Source organism: Python bivittatus, unplaced genomic scaffold, assembly GCF_059951505.1.
Source record: "Python bivittatus isolate LINGU-HERP-01145 unplaced genomic scaffold, Pbiv_v1 ctg000180_np1212, whole genome shotgun sequence".
Lineage (NCBI taxonomy): Eukaryota > Metazoa > Chordata > Lepidosauria > Squamata > Pythonidae > Python > Python bivittatus.
The window spans coordinates 1,059,026-1,079,156 of record NW_028277047.1 but is presented as its reverse complement, the minus strand read 5'-3'; the positions used below and the strand labels follow the sequence as shown (position 1 = coordinate 1,079,156).

General features: G+C 48.4%; 2 protein-coding genes across 7 annotated transcripts; both read right to left on the bottom strand.

The window, feature by feature from the left end:
• Positions 1-1,652: 1,652 nt before the first annotated feature.
• GOLPH3L (golgi phosphoprotein 3 like) lies at positions 1,653-9,511 on the bottom strand. Of its 5 annotated transcripts, XM_088137162.1 has the most exons (7): positions 9,231-9,454; positions 8,057-8,161; positions 7,658-7,767; positions 6,554-6,752; positions 3,658-3,789; positions 3,436-3,550; positions 1,653-2,663 (listed from the first exon to the last, which is right to left on the bottom strand). In XM_088137162.1, the coding sequence occupies exons 4-7, from the start codon at positions 6,734-6,736 to the stop codon at positions 2,236-2,238; spliced, it is 858 nt and encodes a 285-aa protein (XP_087993288.1). In that variant the 5' UTR covers positions 6,737-6,752; positions 7,658-7,767; positions 8,057-8,161; positions 9,231-9,454; the 3' UTR covers positions 1,653-2,235. The 5 variants fall into 5 exon arrangements, with proteins under 5 accessions (XP_087993288.1, XP_015743510.1, XP_087993286.1 ...); XM_015888024.3 differs by lacking the exon at positions 8,057-8,161; XM_088137160.1 differs by lacking the exon at positions 9,231-9,454 and having other exon boundaries at positions 7,629-7,767; positions 8,057-9,211.
• A 404-nt stretch (positions 9,512-9,915) lies between these two features.
• Positions 9,916-19,383, bottom strand: HORMAD1 (HORMA domain containing 1). Of its 2 annotated transcripts, XM_088137158.1 has the most exons (14): positions 19,351-19,383; positions 19,116-19,260; positions 18,127-18,190; positions 17,113-17,149; positions 16,987-17,007; positions 16,860-16,886; positions 16,231-16,298; positions 15,086-15,231; positions 14,738-14,982; positions 14,518-14,584; positions 13,814-13,887; positions 13,266-13,349; positions 11,627-11,707; positions 9,916-10,102 (listed from the first exon to the last, which is right to left on the bottom strand). In XM_088137158.1, the coding sequence occupies exons 1-14, from the start codon at positions 19,381-19,383 to the stop codon at positions 10,022-10,024; spliced, it is 1,173 nt and encodes a 390-aa protein (XP_087993284.1). In that variant the 3' UTR covers positions 9,916-10,021. The 2 variants fall into 2 exon arrangements, with proteins under 2 accessions (XP_087993284.1, XP_087993285.1); XM_088137159.1 differs by lacking the exons at positions 11,627-11,707; positions 16,987-17,007.
• Positions 19,384-20,131: the final 748 nt, after the last annotated feature.

Below are 20,131 nucleotides of genomic sequence, written 5' to 3'. Positions count from 1 at the left end.
AAATTATATATATATATTTTCCACCACTTGCCCCCCAATTTATGTTCTACTGCAAGATCAGGTTGCTAACTTTTAAAACGGATAGCTCTTCCTGTGCTTTAAGTAGAGCTCGATGGGCAGAGACAGGCAAACCTTTTCTACAGCATGAAGGATCATAAAAAAAAAGACTACCCTATCAATCAAAAGTGGACATATTCTCCATAAAAAACGTCCCTTTCCCTTCACTCCCTGGCCAGTGTAAGCTGAGTGGTGTGGTCATGTTTTTAATCAAAGCAGTGCATTACTATCTATTAATAAATTGAATGTTTCTTCTTTGTTTGTCAACCGTGCTAACTTAAAAGAAAAACCAAAGTCTTTTTTGCCTGTAAACAAGAAAACGAAAAGACCAAAAAAAAAAAAAAAAGTTGGAAAAAGCTGTACATTTTATACCAAAGTTTTTCTTCTTGGATACCTCATCCTGTAGCTGTTTGTGGTGAAATGTTATTCACAGAAAGTAAACGTCCTTAAACTGAAGCACAACGCAGCTCTCTACTTCGTGCGCAAGGACGGTGGGGAGGCGGTGGGAAAGTGGGGTGCCTCTTCTGGTCTGTCTGCTTTTTTTAAAGAGGTAAAGTCTGGTGTCAAAGGTATCTTGGAAGTGTGTGAAGGAAACCAGCAGCATGTTCTGCTGCACAAAATTAGCGACTGATTCTAAGCATTAGGGATTCTCACCAACTTACCTAGCCTCTGTAACCCTTCACTCTTCCCAGCCAGCCAGAAGACTCTTCTGAATTTTCCCGTCCAAATTTCTTCCTCCATCTATGACATTTGAGGAAACGTTCAGCAGGCTTTAACATCTACTTAAATGGTCCTAAATGGACCCATTCTGTATGTTAGAAACGTCCCGTGATTTTCTAACTTAAAAAAAAAAGAAAATGTGCAGGGAATGCCATTCACAACTTTGAAAGGAAGGGCAAGAGTTTAATAGCAAGGCAGTGGCTTCCAGAGACTATAACTCCACAATCCACAGAAACCGTGCCTCTCAAGGTCCTGAAACACTGCAGATTCAGCCCTGGCATTGAGCAACCAAGGCCTAACCTGAGTATTGCAGCTTCATAGGGTCAGTTCTAACTAGTGGCTCAGGTATCCTAAACAACCTCTGTGAACTGTGAACTCATGGTAAGGCACTAAAGTACATTGAGTTGCGAGTAGAATCACAAGCATTAAGGTACACTTTTACGTTAAGTCTGGAATTCAGCTTCCGCGTCATTACCTTCGGGTTCCTAGACCTTACGGTTGTGAAAATATGCTCAAAGGTACGCCCCCAAGGCCAACGGACACCTTAAAAGTCTCATAAGAGAGTTGGATAAAATACAATGATTTTATCACAGGCTTCCACTACCCCTGCCTCTTCCAGGAGAAAAAAATTGTACAAAGTAGGTAGGACATTATGCAAATCTAACCAGTTTGTATCACGTATACTGGCTTCAGAACTTAAGTCACTGTCCGTACTGGTGTTCAGGGTTGAACTCTTAAATTAGATGCACTTTGATCTCACTGAAGGGCACAGGAGCAGTTTATCAGTGGAAATCAACCTGGAGCGTTGCTGCTCATTACAGATATTCTCTGTATAACCTCGAGGCTCAAAAAACACAGACAAAACACACGAGAGATTGCATAGAGACTTGTGCTGTAATGGTCTTTTCTAAACAAACACAAGAAGAACAGCACAATAAAAAAAGAGCAAAGGAACTCTGATTGAAAAACAAGGCAAGACAAAAACCGAGGTTGGAATCGTGAGATTAAAAAATGGAAAGCGCACACACACCCCGAAATTAATTCCTCCCCGATACTGCAAGAGGAGGATGTGAACTGAGAGAAAAGAGGAGGGGGGCAGAGGGAGAGAACCACCGTTCAATCCTTTTGTACCAGGCCCAGGCCCGCCTTCATTCTTAACTTGGGATCTAGGGAAAAAAATGAACCGGGGATCAGGAAGAAGAGCAATGCACAAACTTCTCGGCTTGCTCCCAGATCCAAAGAAGAGGATGTGACAAAGGTGGTGGCGAAGGTAGGGCTCTCCCTGTAACAGAATAGCTCACCAGGCCCGACGACAAATGTCCGGCAGCGGGCAGGGCAAGCAGAAGTCACCAGAGCCTCTTGCTCAGGAATGTGGGAAGACTCCACCAAGCAAAAGGCTCGTTCCTGGAGGAAAAAGGGCCAAACCCACTTGGAACCACTTCGCTCAGCCGGGAGGACCTAGGATTTGTTGAAGGCTGCCAACACAGCCCAGATCATCTCCATGCCCCCCGCCTTGGCGGCCTCCGCCTCAGGGTCCCTATCCATCAGATCCTTGGACCTGTTCATGGCCACATCGTATTTCTCATCCACCAGGCTGGCAAAGACATTCTCCATGACGTCAGAGGCGTGGGCCAGGACCAGCAGTGCCAAAGTCCTCCTGTCCATGCGGTGGGGGTCATTGACCCACCTGTCGAGGACACTTTCCTGGAGCCTCTTCACCAAGCGCTGTTTCTCCGTAGTGTTGGTGACCGGGTGGGTGGTCATGTCGAAGAGGAGGAAGTTCTGCTTCTCGGTGGTCAAGATGCCCTTCTCCACAAGGTTCTTGGCAATCCGCTCACGGACATTGCGGAGCTGGTACTGCAGCTTGAAAGGATTCCAGGTTTCACCTACAAGGGAGGGAATCGTTTTTAGTCGTGATTTTCCCCTCTACCAGGATCGAAAAGTTCACCTAGCAGGCAAATATGAAGAAAGCCCCCAACAGCTTTGGACAGGCCAGCCTGAAGCTGTTTCTCCCGCTTTATTCTCTTCAATCCTAGATTTTGAAGAAGGAGAACTCCAAAATACGTGGACTGATATCTGGGAGCTGCTACAAGCTGATTCCTCGGTCGCCTCTGGGTAACGTTACACCCAACACTTTGGACAAAGCTTCAGAGCTGACTGGGAGCTCCTGAAAAGGAGTCAATGGCCAGAATCACAACTCTTTCGTAAACCCTAATGTGATTTCTTCCTTTTGGGCTGATGAACCTAGTCATGGCAGTTTCTGAACAATTATTTATAGTTTAGCGTGTCTGTGAACCTAGCCAATGCTGGCTTCTTCAAAAATTTAATAATCCACCCAGTCTTCATTCTGGCCAAATCTACACATTGTACTAAGCCATAATGTGGTTGCTTGATTTTCTGCTTCTTTGATTTGGGCTCTTGTGGTTTGAAACCGTGATTTACAGTTGAGCGGGCTTTGGCCAATTCCAATTTATTCAACAAGACCCGGGCTCGGTGCAATGTGTGACCCCAGCCACAGAAACCGGCAGGCCCAGTGAAGTATCTTCCACGCACAGCTGTTTCCACACATTCGTCAGAGGCAGCTGGATGGCGAGCATTTGGCGTGATCAGAGAGGTGGAGACAGCAGGTGGGCCATGCAGACATCCCCTCTCCCTTACCTGTGAGTAGTTCAATCCAAGTCTGCACCGTCTCGGCTGGCTCAGTGGCTTTGAGATGGCGGAGTGTTTCATCAAGGAGAACGTCTCCAGTTGGGGCATCAGACTTCACGAGGACCTAAATGGGAAAGGAAAAAGGGGTCCACGCGCTGAAGAGGTGGATTTCCTAAGTCCGAGGCATGGCAGCCCTTAAGAGTTCAGGGAAACAGAGGAGGAAAACCTTACCTTTCGATCCAGTAGCCGTTTTTTCCTCATGGACTGTGGTTCGAGCTGTATCCTTCCTCGCATGGCTAGCTCAATGAGAATGCCCCCTCGCAGCCCCGAGGAAATGCAGTCATTCCAGAAAGACGTGTAGCCCTGAGAGGAAGAAGGAAGCAGAGGTCAACGAAGGGAGCTCAGTAGTTCCAAAACTGCACGCCCAGGCCTCGCTGTTTTACCACAGACCATCACGGTCCTGCCAGATCTTACCAACAGACGAACTCCCCAGCACATTTAGCAAAATCATTATACATCTTGATACGTTAACATCAAACAGAGGTCCGCCCCTTAGTTGTCAATTTAATAACATGATGAAAAGGCCAGAAACCAGTTCTTAATAAAAGGGTATAAAAATAGAGAGCGGCATCTAACAAAATTGTCATTCAATTCAGGGGGAAAAACGGCTTTCAGAAAACGTGCACTGAGTAGAAGACAATATCTCACTCTGCCAATTTTAAATTCAAGATACTAAGTCTTGGCACTTGGACAATCTGAATTCAACGTAATATTTTACAACCTTCATTCTTGCATCAGGCCAGAGTGAGACAAAAATCAGCAGTATTGCATTTAACCTGTTAACTTTTTTTGGCCTGGTGATTGCAACACAACGTACTTCTAAGTAAGTTATGATAATGACTACAATCTTTGCAACTATGCCTAGTAACCAAGTATGCTAGCCATAATTTAAAAAAGCTCCAGGTATGTTAATAATATATTTCTTTAGATTACTACTTCCAACTTTGACAGCACAGGTAGGAAGTTTATATTGGGAACAACACTGTACATTATTCTGGCAGAGAACATATGGCTGAATAGTGTGACTCAAACTAATTAGAAAAACAAATAGAGATCACAGTTCCTGTATGACCAGGACATACACATGAATTACCATCAACCCAAAATCTCAAATACGCAAACACTTGTAAAACATCGACTTCCCTTTCCTCCTCAATATCCAATTAAACCATTACACAGTTCGCGAAAGTAATGGAAGAAAAATGAGACTTTAACAACAATCTGTAGTTTCTAAATGACGTAAAATATTTAAGTATGTAGAATTCCGTGTTACTTTGAAAATTTGTACTCAATTTATTCAATGTTACGATGCTTATACATCTCTTGTCTATTTGGTCTGTGCTTTTCTAGTTTTTTTTTCTTATTTTCTGTCTCTTCTTTTTCCTAAAGCGTTTATTAAAAATCATACTGTAATAAAAGGAAAAGAAAGTGGACTTTTCTTCCACCATTGCAATGTAGCAGGTCCAGCTTCTGTCTTAAGATGCGAGTTGATTTCCTCCTCTCTCCATATCAGGCCGGACACAACCTTACTGCCCATCTACCCTCTAAGACTTCTGTCAGTCAAATAATGCAATAGAGGATTCTGCTACACCTTTTTATTAGGAAGAAAGGCATTTTAAAACCCAGCTACAGATCTTTGGAATCCTGTCCTTAAGTACAGTAAAAAGGTGTCTATCCCACCAATTATTTGGTGATTTAATTGGGAGTGTGGTTTCCCGTACTGCAAAAAAAATCCAGGCGTTCTTTCTACAATCACGCAGCTCAGGGATGCCCTTTTCTACTCAGTCTATTACAAGCAGCTTACAAGGAGACCTAGGATGGAACCTACATCTGGCAACCATTAGTAGAAATCCATATGCTTAACATGCCATCAAGAAAAGCCAGCACCAGCTTCTCCCTGAAGAAAGCCAATGTGCGCTCGGGGTCTAAACCCACAGAATAGTGGGAAATGAAGCTCCTGAGAGAAAGTTACAGAACAAGTACAGCTGGAATTATGACTCTATAAATTAATTTAAACCGTGTTCCCGAGGGGCAAGGAGTTACATACATAATATACCAAGCTTAACATTGCTGTTTTGTTATGAACAGCCTCCAAATGCAATTTTCGGATTCTTAGAAAGAAGCATTTTAGCACTCTTCTGGGGTGTTTTCGGTTGTTGATCCCCAGAGTTATGGGAGTTTCTGCACGTGAGCTCGATCAACAAAGATATGGGCACCGATATTCTATTGTTCCTCTGTGAAGGAGGAGAGCCGAGCTGGCACAGATTGCTGCTCCCTGGTTTTTCATTAAATTGGGTTCTATTTGTTGAGAACAGTCAAGAAAAAGCTTCTCTTCTCCTGCCAATGGTGTTAAATTAACGTTTCAGGACTTAACATTACATTTTTGACTGATAGCCAGGAATACATTAGTGGGCTGGTACCCTGATCAGTTAAGCTCAGGTGGTCCAGCAATGCCCAGTGATATTCTTGGGAAGTGTTTTCCCCACACCGCTTCTTAATCCAGCCAAACTCTTCTAACTAGGGAGAAGTTATTAAACTTGATGTTGGCATAAAAAACTTGGCAAACTGGTTTACCGGTAAAAAAAAGGACCAGAGGGATCAATTTGCCAGTGGTTTAAAATGCCAACCACCATCATAATAAACTCCACCCCTTCATAAAACATTGTTAAAATCCCAACTCAATCATGGATGACCTTTGTCGAAGAGAAATCAGAATCTGACATTGAATTTGAGTTTCCTTTCTGATGACTTAACTTGATTAAATCTTTCTCTCCCCCTTAATATAATGTTGCAAAGCTCTACTGTTGTTTTTCTTCCCACTGCTGTTGAATCTTTGTTTGTTGACGTTACTCATTTTAGTTGTGTTGTTACCAAATTGTATCACTCTTGAGATGGTTTCTGAATACATTTTGTTGTTTGCAAACCACCAAGTGACAAATCTAAGTGCTGCACATTGTCAGGGGCCTGAGATGATCTTATTGGAAAAAGAGATGACACAGATCATTAGGGTGGGAATTGCAATAAATAGGGGAGGACCAGAAGGGAGAGAAATCCAGCAGGGCCCTACCTCTTTATCCTTCAGCCCCAAGAGCAAGATCTCTTCCATGAGGGTGAGGCGGATGTCTTTGGAGTCCCCTGAGTCTTCCTCGCCCAAAGTCTTGTCCACCGCGGCATTTTCTTCACCTTCCACCCGCTTGTCTGCATTCCTTCCAACATCCACACGTCTCCCTCGGTGGATCAACGTTGTCATGGCTTCTCTGCTGCGTCTGGAAACCAAACCAAAACGTAACTGCGTAAACGGCTGCTGATTCTGCCATCTGTGCCCACCCGCCAGGCCTCTCAGCAGCCTGTGCGAAGAGACCCATCAAATCCCAGGCAACCTCCACTAAGCAACTCCCCTAATAGGTTATGGGGCCTGCCCCACACTTGACCCAATCCCCATAACCTAGAATGCTTTCTCTGTGGCTGCCTAGTACATCTGGAAGCGAGGAACAGATCCTATGCCCATCAGACACCATTTCCTCTGATTCAACTCCACAGCCTTAGGTGTGGCCTTCAAAAATCAGTTCATCTATCATGCTAACCAGTTTGCTCCCCCATGATGTAATGAATCAACCACAACTGGTAACTGAAATATCAAACAGTGACTGAAGGGACTTGAAAGCAATGGACTAATCGTTTTATAAGACAAGTTTTGCTCGACTAGCTTACCTAGGGTTCTTTGCAAGCAGGTTCTAAACTTGGTTTCCACGGGATCCAGATGTCTTGGGACCACCATTCCCAGAATTCCTACATTGGTGAGAATTCTGGGAGCCGTAGTACCAATATAATCGAAAGGCTATTCCCCCTCCCCTTTTAAAACGCTGACCACACAAAGGATAACGTTTCAAACGTCTTGGAGCGATAGGTCATTAAAGCTGGAAAGGGCTATATAGGATTCTAGTCCTTGCTGAGTAACCATTTTGCCAAAGATCCCAATTGTTTTCCCAGCCAGGCTTTAAGAGCCAGCATAAAGTAAGAATGGGGTTTTTTAAAGCTATTATAAGTCTATGAGGCAGGTGGAGTCAGCAGCAGCATCAAAGGCTCCTGCTCCGGGCACTTAGTCCAGCGAAAGGCTGATTCAGGCCTCGACTTGAACATACCCCAGGCAGGCTGCGTCAAGTCCGCTCACCGCTTTCCTAGGACGAAAGAGGGACCGTTTGGTGCGGCGGCTGCGGGGCAGGTGTTGAGAAGGTGGCTGTGCTCCTGTGCCTCTCCTCGCACCCGGGAATCAGGTTGCACCTGTCCGTGGAAAAGGTGAACCACCGCGGGCGTGGGGAGGAAGCCGAGGCAAGCCCTTCCGACGCCCGGAAACCGCCCGGGGAAAGGCGAGCGAAGGCTTCGGGACACGTGTCCTCTCCAACACGGGGACCCGGCGTCTCTTCTGGCCCGGCGAACGCGGGGGGCCCAGCGGCCCCCCTGCAGGCCTCACCCGGCGGGGGCACAGAGAGACGCCCCGCCCGCCCCTCACCGCGCAGCAAGGGTCCCGCAGCGCGGCAGCCCCCGGCCGAGGCTCCTCCGCCCCGCTCACCTGCGCCTCCCGGCCCGGCTTGCCCCGCTGCTCGGCCGCCCTCCTCGCTCTTCCTCCCGGGGAGCCCGGAGCCGCGGGCAGGGCAAACTCTGCTTCCTGGTTCACCTACAGAAAGGGAGGCGGAGAGGGAGAAGCCCCACGAACGCCCCCCTCGCATCAGCTTCCTGGTGTCCCCGGGAAGCGCGTCCTGCTGGCCCGCGCAGGCCAATGAGAGCGGCGGCAGCCGGGAAAGGCACCAATGGGCGGCGGTGGCAGGCGGGGCTTCCCTCGCCCGGCCCCCCCGCCGGGAGCAGCAAACTTGCCGAGGGGGCCGGATTGACCGCCGGGGAGGGGTGGGACGAGCCCGCCCGATTGACGGGCGAGGCGCCCAATGGCGGCGGGGAGAGTGGCTCTCCGGCCTGACCGCGGGGGGAGGGACGGGCGGGGGCTGGCGAAGGGGCCCTCCGGCGGGGGGGCGCCGTGCGGTGAGGGCAGCGGCCTTTAAAATTTTTTTTTTTTTTAAATCTGTTTCTGCAGGGGGCTTTTTCCTCCCCTGGAAGCCTCCTATAATACCAGTAAAATCCAATAAAAATGGCAAAGGGGCCCCTCCTCGGCATCCAGGCCCGGGCCGGAGGGCCGCCTGGGCTCGAGGGCAGCCCCGGCCCAGAGACCCGGATCCCCAAGCGCCCAGGGGAGCCTCCAGCCGTAGGGGCAGTCTTCCTGACGGCCGGTTGCCGGCAGGGCCACCGTGTTGGTGGGGGGGTGCGGCCGAAAGCCAGGCTCTGCTGGCCCGAGGGAGGCCCTCCGTGGGTCAGCCGAGGCTGACCAGCCCTAGTTAAACCAGAGCCCCCCGTGCTGAACGGACCCTGGTCAACCCCGGCGTGGCCAGCCGGGTCCGCGGGCGCGGAACAGGCGCCCTTCCAGCCGCGGGCCCCGGCTCCCCCGGGCAGCGCAGGGCCGGGCAGGGCCGAGGGCCGCCGTCCCCTCGCTGAGGCGGCCGCCCTGAGGAGAAAAAGGCGGGAAGACGCCGCCGCCCCCCTCCGGTGGCCGCGACGCCCGCGTCCAGGGGCCGCCCGCAAGAAGCCCCCGCGCGCGTTGCGCTCTGCGAACCTCCCGCGGCAACGGGGCCCCGCAGTGGCGCCCCGAAGAGCCCCCGAGCGCAGCGCGTCCCTTCCAGGAAACCCGGGGCACCCACCTTCTGGGGGCCGGGCTCCCTACAGGCCCACCGCGACCCAAAGCCGCCATTCCTCCGCAGGCCGCGCCTCTCCCCGCCGCTTTTGCTGGTGCGGGGCGCGTGGGAACGCAGCTTTTCGGCGTCTCGTTGCGTGGGAGGCGGTGGGTGCCAAGACGGCACCCACGGCAAAGAGGGGCCCGCCAGCCAGCCAGCCAGTCTCCGCAACGTCCCCTCCCCGCCGAGGCAGGGCGGCTACGAAACGCCCAAGCCGCCACTGCGAAGTGCACGTTCCTGGTGTGCCGCTCCAGGTGTCACTGCCAGAAGAGTGGGATGGCCTCGTCCCCAACCTGGCGCCCGCGGATCTTTGCGGATCTTCCTCCCCCTCCCCCCCGGTGCCCAGAGGTGCCCAGCTGGGAAAGGCTGGCGCGCTTGGTTGGCGAAAAGCTATTAGGAGCCACGGCCTTTTTCCCCGGCCGCGTTTTTGCCCCTCCTCCTTCCCTCGGGGTCTGCTTCATCGGACACAGCGGGAGCCTCGTGGCACCGATGGGCACAAAACCAGCCCGCCCCTGGCATCGTGCCTCTGTTTTGGACCACCACCATCTTTTCCCCAGGCTGATGGGTAGGAGGCATCCTCCCAGACGCCAGGTTTCACACTATCTCCGAATTAAAGGCGCGGTAAATGAAAACAGGAGCCCAATAAACCTCGACGGCTTTAATCTTTTACAACGCGTTCCTTCTTAAACATCGAACGAGTAGCAACAGTGAGAAAAACGTTTTGGGGGAGAAGTCGGGGCAAAACCAGAAGGGGGGATCTAGAACTGTTCCTTTGGTTCGCTAATTTTCTTCCGTTTGGGACCGAATTCTTGGCTGGAAGAGAAATCCAGGCGATAGACCTGGGGGGGGAAAAAGCAACGGAACAGATTATATCTGCCGTAGAATATAGATGGTTTCACGGGAGTTTCCTCCTCCCTCCGTCCCTTTTACTGTTTCCATTCTCATCGAGGGCATATAAACTACCCGGTGCCTGGTTTGGGCGCAGAGACGTTTTAAGCCAGCCAGCCGAAGGGTAACCCCGGTGGTCGTTTTTAAGCGGCAGGCGTGATGCGACGGCCCGGTAAACGTTGCTCTCTGAGGTTTAATGGAGTGAAATGAAATAGGAATTTCGATCCTGTCGGGTTAAGGAAGAGCGACACGCTTCGCCCTGGCAGAACTGCGGGGCCTGGGAGGACGGGGCGCCCGAACAGCAGCCGGGGGAACGTTTGCCCGTTTAATACACAGTCACAGCTCGGCCTCCCTTCAGGACCTCTTTGCAGTTAATGTATTCCGGCCAGCGAGTTCCATTACTCCTTTTTTGGCAATTTGTTTGCCATCAGACCTGAAAGCACCGCGGGCATTAACAGCGACTCATTTATACAGGGGAAGTGCCGGAACATGTAATTCTTTACTTAGGCTGAATGGGATGATAAAAGGTCTGTAAATTCTCAGCAGTGGCTGCAGAAAAGGTGTATCTGGCCGCCCTCCTGCGCGCATTTCACATCGGGTAAGCTTTGCTGAACTTTGGGGGGACTTATTCTTCGGTAAACACGAAGAATGTGGCATAACGTCAATAAAAACATCGATGGAGATTAAACTGAGTTGTTCGGCGGAGAAACGCAAGATTGGTTGTCTCCAGCCAACCTGTTCGAGATTTAGGGTAATCATTTCAATGCAGGTATGTTGATTTGACTGGGAATAAAGCCTCGCTAACGCTGACGGAAGCGGCTTGGAATATTGATATGGACGGAGTAATGGACAGTAAGACGGACACCGCTGTCCAGGATAGGTTGATACTCCGCCGGCGATGCCCCTCGGGGGACCGAGAGGGAGAGCGGTGGGATAATTGATCATTATGCAAACAAGCGATTACGGCAGAGGAAATGGCCAGAGCGTCCTTCTCGTTGAGGGACGTCGAAGTCCCAAACTTTGCGTGGCCAAAAGGGCTCTGCCCACGTGTGAGACACCAGGAGCGCCTAAGAAGGCCTGGCCGCCTTCAGCACCACACTCGCCTGTGCCTCCCCCCCTGCGTGGCTGTTCACCACGGAGCAAGGGTCCCGGGATAATGCCGGCAGGGTCCGCTTCCACAGCTCCGATCTGGCCCTCCTCTGTCCTAATGTGGATGTGTTTATTGCTAAGGCCACAGTCCAGTGCACAGTTACCCGGGAGTAAGTGTGGTTGAAGCACCGCAAGGCATACATGCACAGACATTAATTGGACGGGCAACAGTGAACATCCATTGTCCCCGCAAGCCACCTCCCTCTGCTAACCTTCCAAGACCGCAGCTGTCATTTTAAAAAGATCGGACTTTCTATTTGTTCTGTAAAAACCCCGCTTCGAGAAAGGAGGGAGGCCGTTGCTTTCTGGCTAGGCGAACCACTTACTGGCTTATCCAGCTCTGAGCTACTTCTCTTCTGGGCTTCGGGACCCCTGGCTGCTCTCTGCTTCGTGTTTTCCACATCACCCTTGACAGAGACAGAGGAACTGTTACTCTAGAAGAGAGGCCTGCAGACAGCTATTAAGAAGCTCGCTCGGCATCTGCAGGCTGTTACTCTTCCTCAACTTGTGCTAAAAAATTAATGAAGGGCTCTCTAAGAGTGGCGACAGTGAGGGCAAGCCGTAGCTTGGTCCTGATGACATGTGATTTACTTCCCCTGCTGTATATGCTAAAGGGCATTTCTTAAGTTGCTGATTCTGGCAGAATCTTTCCCACAATGCTTATAGGTGGACAATTTTATATCAATCAGGCATCTGGCTGGTGCAAAGATTTTTTTTTTTTTGGTAGCACTTCGCGTGATGGATGAGAGGATCTGCAGAAATTCAGACTGACCTAAAGGTTTTTTCTAGAACGTTTTCTGCTGGAAACTGGGAATTCGGGGCGGCAGCTTTTCTAAAGCCTCCCTCCCGACTGACTTTCGCTCCTGCCAAGTCCTCTTAATCAGAAGAAGGCAGCACCGTTTCGGTTCGCCTTGCAGAGTATCCAGAATGAGAGCTGGAAGCCTTCCTTGGTCTGACCTGACTTCATGCTTTTTCATTAAACCTTCAGTGTGAAGGCAGGGCTTCCTGACCTCACTCCAGGGCCCACCAGCATCACTTCAGGGCCAGAAGAGACACTGAGTGCTGCTACCTAACCGTGCTCAAATTCCCCTCTCAGATCCTAGCCGTCTAAACTGAAAGTCAGTCTGACAGCATAACAGTGGCTGTGAAATAACAGGGATTTTTTTCCCCTTATTAAAAAATGTATCTAACTAACAGGCTTGGGACCCCACTCTTTTTCAGCTGGGCTAGTCACCAGGGACTCTACTTGATTCAAGGCAGTTTTTATCTTTAGCACAATTCCCAGTTGGAGTAATAGCCGTTTCCCTTGTTCTTTACTACATTATCCAACATTTTACTTTCAGAAACATTCGAATAATGTTTGAGTTACTGCTGAAGTGTGTGAAAAGCAGGAAAGAACACCAGGTGGTGGGATGGCCCCTGGAGGATGAAACAAATTCAGTAAATTCTTGGCTTAACCACCTTGGCTAGGCGTTTTTGACCATCACACCAGGTGGCTGTCTGTCCATTCATGATATTCTTGGTGCATGAGGAAAATCCCAACCACTTCATGGGCCTTCCCCACCCCACCTTAGTCCAGTAAGTCAAGGGTATATTCCTGAGTATCCCCAGTGTTCAGTATGATGGAACTCTCTGGGCTGGGATTGAAGAATCGCGCAAGCAACCTAGCATGCGGCCTTAAGAAATTCACAAGAAAAGATCAGTGTGAGGTTAAGATAATGTCATGGATTGCCACTAACATTTGTTATGGGAATTAATATTTTCATCAAGAACAAATGGATAACCAAGTCATCTCCAGCTTTGGTAACAGTAACTTAAATGGAGATGCGGCAAAAGTAATTTAAATTTAGGACAACAAATTAAGAACTGTCAGTACTACAAATCGATGCCATGCATGTCTGAATGACTATCAGTCTGATCTTTTAAAAGAATGCATGTTTATCCTTTTAAGAATAAAACACTAACTGTGTGACGCTGAAATCTTTTCCCGCTTCGGGTTTTGCCCTCGGTGACTTCAAGCTCTGATGTCTTGCTTATTAAATGACCCACCTAAAAACAGTTAAACAGCCAAATGGTTAATTGCTAAATGTGAATGGAACAACATTTCTGCTTTGGTCAGGCTCGGTACAAATTTGTGTCCCATGAGCATATTTAAGAACAGGAGCCACAGATTTTCTGTCCGCAAAAAGAGGCTTGCCTCTCCCCACCTTTGGGATACAATCCTCAGCTTTCCTGAGTTCAAGCAGAGCCTTGAACACTAAATACAGTTTTGTTCATAAGCTTCAGCTGGGCTGTCTGATGTTTTGTCCCTTAAAACTCATTTGCCACGCAGCAAATACAAGAAAATTCAATTAATTAAAAGCTGAGAAGCTGTCCCAGCACGGCATGGTTGGGGAAATAGAGTCGTTATGGCACAGGCAGCAGGCGCCTGCACTGCACGAAGCAGAACCAGTTTTCTTCCTTGACCCTTTGGGAAGTCGGGGGGGATGTTGAAAAGGAAATAGAGGTTTTACCTTAGAATCACTGATCGTACTGTTCTGGTGTTCTTCTGTCATTTTTTCTTCATCTTTGCCATTTAGATTTTGTTCTGTAAAAGATTACGCAAATCTTCAGGAAACTGAGTAAACAGGAGGTAAACTTTTGAACTGCCTTAATGCATTTTCAACATCAGACTGAGAGAAGTAGTCAAACTGCTCTCTGTGCAGGAAGCAGGGCCCATGGCTGAGAGGCTGTGCTGTGGAAACCTTGCTCCTCTCTCTCCGTTTCCCAAGGCTAGTAAAGTACACGGGGTGCCTAATTATTACCCTAACTGCATGTTTAGTCTGCGAAAACCCGTCCCAACTTAATCTGCACCACCCAGAGTCACATGCGTAAGATGGGCAATTATATAAATCCAATACATTAAATAAATACATAAATGTATCATAATGAAATGTAAGCAAAATGCTTGCCCATCAGAAGGACTTTTAACGAGATCAGAATTTAACCCGTTATCACATTTGTGTCATCTTTCTGGAGGTGAAAAGAAGTAACAAGTCTTTTGTTTCCCTACCTTCTTTTTTAATCTCACGCTTATTCGTCAAACATATTAAAATGATTAACATGTTCATTAAAAGCACCAAGTGCACAGCTTCGTCAGAGGTGCAGAAAAGGTAGGGCCACTGAGATGAATGCCCCAGCTGTTTTGATACCGAAGAAAATTCTAGGCAATTTGTACCTCCAGGGTGCAGCTTTCTGTTTGCGTTCTTCTGCTCTCCCGTTTTGTTTTCTGCAATAAAATCTTCCTGTGTGAAGTACACAAACAAGGACATCTTCAGACTGAATTGTTTTGACATTTTTAAAGATGGGCGGTGCAAATGATGTTATTGCGACCCATAACATAGCATAATACTGATTCCTTCAAGCATAAGCATAGAGATACATTCTAGCATCCTTACATCCATTTTCTGGTTGTGGCCTTCATGAAGGGGCCAGCCCTGCGCAGAAGCAAGGGAGGGGTCCTCCTTTAGTATGGCTTTATCGACACGCTCCATACGATCCTTCTCTGTCGTCACTTTCACTTTCAGCATGTGAAACGGGGTGGGAACTTCCCCAACATTGAGGTACATTGGCTCCCCCTCAAATGCCATCCCTTCGCAATCGCCCTCTTTGAACCCCGGGGGCTGGTAGTCAGCTGGCGTAACTGAAAGGAAAATAACCCATGTTCCGTGATGAGAAACGTTAGTTGGCCAGCCGTGAGTTGGACATGTCTACCTCATTAGACGATATTAAGATTTTAAGGGTACCTTCATCATAATAGAACAGCTTCATCGTCAGACAGACGTTATCAGGCAGCGGGCCCAGATTTTGCATCAGGATATAAATCTTCCGGATGAGCAGGATACTTGCTTTCTTCGTATCGGCGCATGTGATGCTCGATTTACTCTCCTGACTTTTTTTTTGTTTTTAGGAAAACACAAAATAGCCCAAGTTGTATCACACAGGCCAGATGGTCCATCACCTCCCCTAAAAGGGTGATACTGAAGTTTTAGCTTTCTTCCCAGTGCCAGTCTGTTAACCCACCCTGTTCAGCTCTATGGAAGCCCTCCCCTTGCCGCCTAGCTGCTTCTGCAGATAAGCGTTATCCGCTGCCTTCGAAAGAGAACACAGCGGGGCCAGCAAAATGGAGCACCTTCTTGACAAGGAGGTTGAGGGAAATTAGACACAGCGTGCCGGGGGGAGGGGGGGGCAGAGATGTTTATAAAATTATGCAAGATGCGGAGACAGTCAGAGAATTGTTTGTCCCTCTTGAATGTGGTGTCATCCAATGCAAGTTGACTTGCGGACGTTCAGGACACACCAAAGGCAGGACGTTTTCACAGAATGCCGAGACTAAATTTATGACGATTGCTCCATATTGATGTGGTGTGGTTCTTTCCACTCGCTTAAATAGCTTTAAAAGGGAATTAGTCAGACTCATCACGGAAGATAAATCTATCAGGGAGGACAAACCATGATGGCTGGATGGAACCTGAAAGGTCAAAGGCCATATCGGCCTGAATACCAATCGTGGGGAGTAGGAAGAGGGGACGGTTGCATTCACGCTGTCTTTCCGACAGTCTCCGGAAACAAAATGCTGGACTCAATTCATCTTTGCATGATTGGTTAGGGGCTCACTCTGGAAGGCAAGTCTACGTTTGCATTTTTAATATGTCTGCAGAATTTGGGAGCTGCTAAAAAGATGGCTTTGGTAACATTTGTGGCAACAACCCTGTTTAGACTTCGTAACAAGCCAACTGTTAGTGAGCAATTGTGCATTGTCCTTGTCAACCCAGGTTAATGCTGAGTTTCCAGAATCATAGAAGATATTCCTCCACAACCTTGCTAGGACAAGTAGCTAGAGAAATGTCTGACTGAAGCTCCTGGCGAAGAGGGAAAAATAAGAGCATACCTTCTGAAATCCATCGAGGGTCCTTTGTTTGTGTATTTGAACTTAAACTGGTAACATTCGGTAACTGTCTAAACACAAAACGTAGCAGTTATTTATCTAGCTTTAAGAGGGGGAACTGTGAGCAAAATGACAGGGCTAAGCCCGTTTCGCAAAGCCAAGGAACAAATTTCAAAACAGGATTCATTTTGGGAACAGCGTTCTGCACAGATACATCGAAAAGTAAGGGGCTTCTCAGGGCTCCAGCTAAACCTGTAACGATGAAAAAACCTGTACTCTTAAATACGTTATGATCGTATAATATAATACAGAGGTAGGGTGACACCTAGTGGGTTTGTTATTTTGTGTGTCCAGGAAGGTACTTTTGATAAGGAGAACGGCATTATTTTGTTCCCAAATAACAGAAAAGCCAACTCATTTCCTTCTAGCTCCAAGGCTAATGGTTCCTCTTGGAGGTCCTTCCATCTCGGCCAAGGTCACCATTAGATCCCGTGCAAAGATCGAAGTATCCACCCCTATCAAAATGTTCTTTGCAGTAAACGTCTGTATAAGACGTTTAAGGGATGTGTTGATTCAAAACAAAGCACCCCGTCCCAACGTCGTAAAGGTAAGAAACGCCACGGAAGACATACCTGGGGGTCCTGCTGATTGGTGTAGACCTGTGTGCAAAGATAAACGGCAGAATGAAAACCAAGCAAAGAGAAAGCAAAGGCCCATTTGTAGAGGAAGTCATACCGAATATATCCTTGCCAGACTTACCGCTAAGACAATTAATCTGAGCTGTGGAAAAGACAAGCAAGCAAGCGTTATTAGGAGGATCGTCACACCTTTACTTGTAAAACCGAGTCTGCGGCCCCTTAGCGATCGAACCCCGTTGCCACTTACGTATTTTTTCTGCAGCGCATCGTAACAGCCTAGCATCCTGTAAAGAATCAGAGAAGGCCGCGGCTTGAGGCTTAGTTTTTGCATGCACGAATTGAAAAAGACTTCGTTTCGTGCCTGTATCCGTTGGAAGAGAAAACGTCCAACGGTACCAAGTTACGGAGCGCTTTCCGTGGAAAATTCACGGCCGTTTACCCGTGGGTTTGGTTCAGAAAGCCAGTTGGGCTGACGTGAAGCACGAGCTTCAATTCAATTGAAAACGTGCATCTTTCACGACGCGTCATCCCCACGGTTTATTTAATTGGTACGCCGCCCAACTCCCGCTGCCCGGAGCACCCATCTCCTAGCTTTGACTGCACTCTCAGCTTCCCAAGCCCACCAGATTTATCTACCTATTTATTTATTAATTAAATTTGCAGGCCGCCCATCTCCCCCAGCAGATGGGTGACTCTGGGCGGCTTCATCTCTGTTCTTGATGCTGCCCAAGATCTCAGGGGCTTTGCTCTTCCACCTCCTCTGCTTCTGCCGGATGCATCCCGACCTGTAAAAAACCCTCGGCCTCCACATACTGTATGCTGGTCTTAGATAATGGATAGCCTTTATTGACCCCCCTTTCTTCTCTGCTAGTCCGGGGACCTGGGTCAGAGCTGGCTTTTTAGGAGGCCTCCATGCCCTTCCATGTCTTATTTCCTTAATCCCCACTTTTTCCTTCCATCTCTGGCCGCCGTGTAGTGCAGGCAACTGGAATAAGTTCTTACTAAAGGGGCCCAGGGCGTTCTGACCTACGTTTCCCCATCTTCTTCTGCCTCCAGGTGGGTCCTCCGCTTCCTCCCGCGGGTCTTCTCTATTAAAAGCCCGGGAGGCAGCCACCCGCCCTTCTACGCTTCCAAAAGCACGGGCCGCCCATTATAAAGGAGAATAAGGCGAACCAGGAAAACATGTGAATTTGCAAAAGCTCTGCGAGCCGCCCCTGCAAGAGGAGCTAAAGCAGGTGGAAATTGCATAGGGCAGACGTACCATTTCACTAACTGGCTGGAGCTGGGGCAGTTTTTATCTTCTTTCAGGATCTTCACGCAGAGATCTTGAAAGACACAAACGAACTGCCGGTAAGGAAAGCTGAGCCACAACCCTAATGAATTGCAATTAATTTTTTTACTGGTTGATCTAAAACAATGCCACGTTGCTTCGGTGGAATCGGAGGAGTCTTGCCCGTTTCGATGGCTGCCACAGGGGGCAAGCAAGGGGGGGCACATGACATCACGCCCATGACATCATTGTGCAATGACATCACGGCTTCTGCAACGTCTCCGATTAAAAACTTGCCCAAAAGATGCCAATATCTTTCCATTTAAGATACGCCTATATGCCTATAACCCATAATATTAAAAAGGGAACTTTTTTTTTTTTTAAATCCCCCGTAAGAAACAAAACCTCCTTTCCCCCCCCTCCTTCGAAGATTTTCAATTATTTTAACTTCCTGCTGTTTGCCAGCCTAGCAAAAGACTCACACTGGTTTAGAAACTTTTAGGGTAACGTTTCCCCTTCCACATGCAGTATGGTCTGGTTTGGCCTGTGACATCTCCACTTTTTAAAAAGATGATGTTATTAAATCTTTAAAAAATCACAAAAAATAGAAAAGAAAAACCCGCTGACTACTTTGCGAACTCTGGACTGCAAAGATGCTTGTTCGCTTCGTTTCATCTCGCTCCCTGAAGTATTATTTTTAAAATATCGCGACGACGGCTCTTGAGCACAGTTTGCAATCCTTGGCAATCCATCCCAACCCTTTGCATTTTATTGCATGCATTTAAATGCATTTTGCTGAGAAGGGACTCTCCATGGCCCCCACAGTGGTGGAGAAGGACTTCTCCTCCTTATCAGGTCCATCTTCTCCTCTGGAGCCTCCATGTTCTGCAAAGTCTCCCCCGTCCCTCAGCGTGTTTCCAAAACCCTTTTCCAGGAGGATTTATTCTTATTCTTTCCCCGCTCCATGGAAAAGACATTACCATCTAAATATCTTGTTCCATAGGCACATTCTGGGAAAATGCCTCTTAGATACGTGATACAGGAGACGGAGACGGCCAGCAGCCGTTTCACCAAGATGAGCGATTGCTGTTCTGTCGCTATTTTGTTGGGGAATATGGCTGCACTCTGGAAAAGAAAGAAATCGTTTATCTTCCGGGCCCAGCAGTCCTGGATTTCAACCCCGGATGGATCTGCCTTTAGAAGCCTAAAGCATACCAGAGAATTTCTTTGCTTCTGCACGGTTGCCATTTTCTTTTGCAACGGGATATTGCAATCCACTGTTAACAAAAAAACTGAGTTAGTCCTGCACTATTTAGGGGAAGAAATAGGGGAAATGGCCGAGCTCGGGGGCGTTTATGGCTGCGTTCCCACAACGCCCTAAACCATAATTCTAGTTGCCAAACCATAATGGCTGAATATGTTGGGGAACGTGGCCTTCAAGGAGAACCAGTTTTGATGGGAGCAATTAGGTGTTCCTGGAATAAATGCATTATGATTTAATGGCTGGGAGATGCCACATTCGCATGGCACGGGGAGCCCTAGGTATGGCTCTGGAGAATTGCATGGACTGCCATCTTTTCCCTTCAGGAATGCAGAGTGGCCATGTTGAGCTTGGGAGAAGCCGGCTTGTGGTGACTGCTGGGTGGATCTGCACGGCCCTCCAGGCTATCCTCCATTTTTCCTGCCCTTCCATTCCCAAGGGAAAGGGAAAGCTTGGCCATCAGGGGGAACCAAGATAAGTCTTCTCCAACTTGGGTCCCTTGCTCGTCACAAAGGTTCAAGACGGCGACCAAGAGGAGGTGGATCGAAAGGGGGCGAGAGCCAGTGTGGGGGGCCTTCTAGGCCCCACCACTCTCCTTACGTCCAGCAAGCATGGCAGATTGCTTGGAGAGCCTGGAGCCCACCTGGCACGGTATAGAAATATCACAATGGAGAAATGAAATAAATAAGTAACACCTATTTGTGCGTGTGTTCTAAAAAAGACCTTGGAAACTAT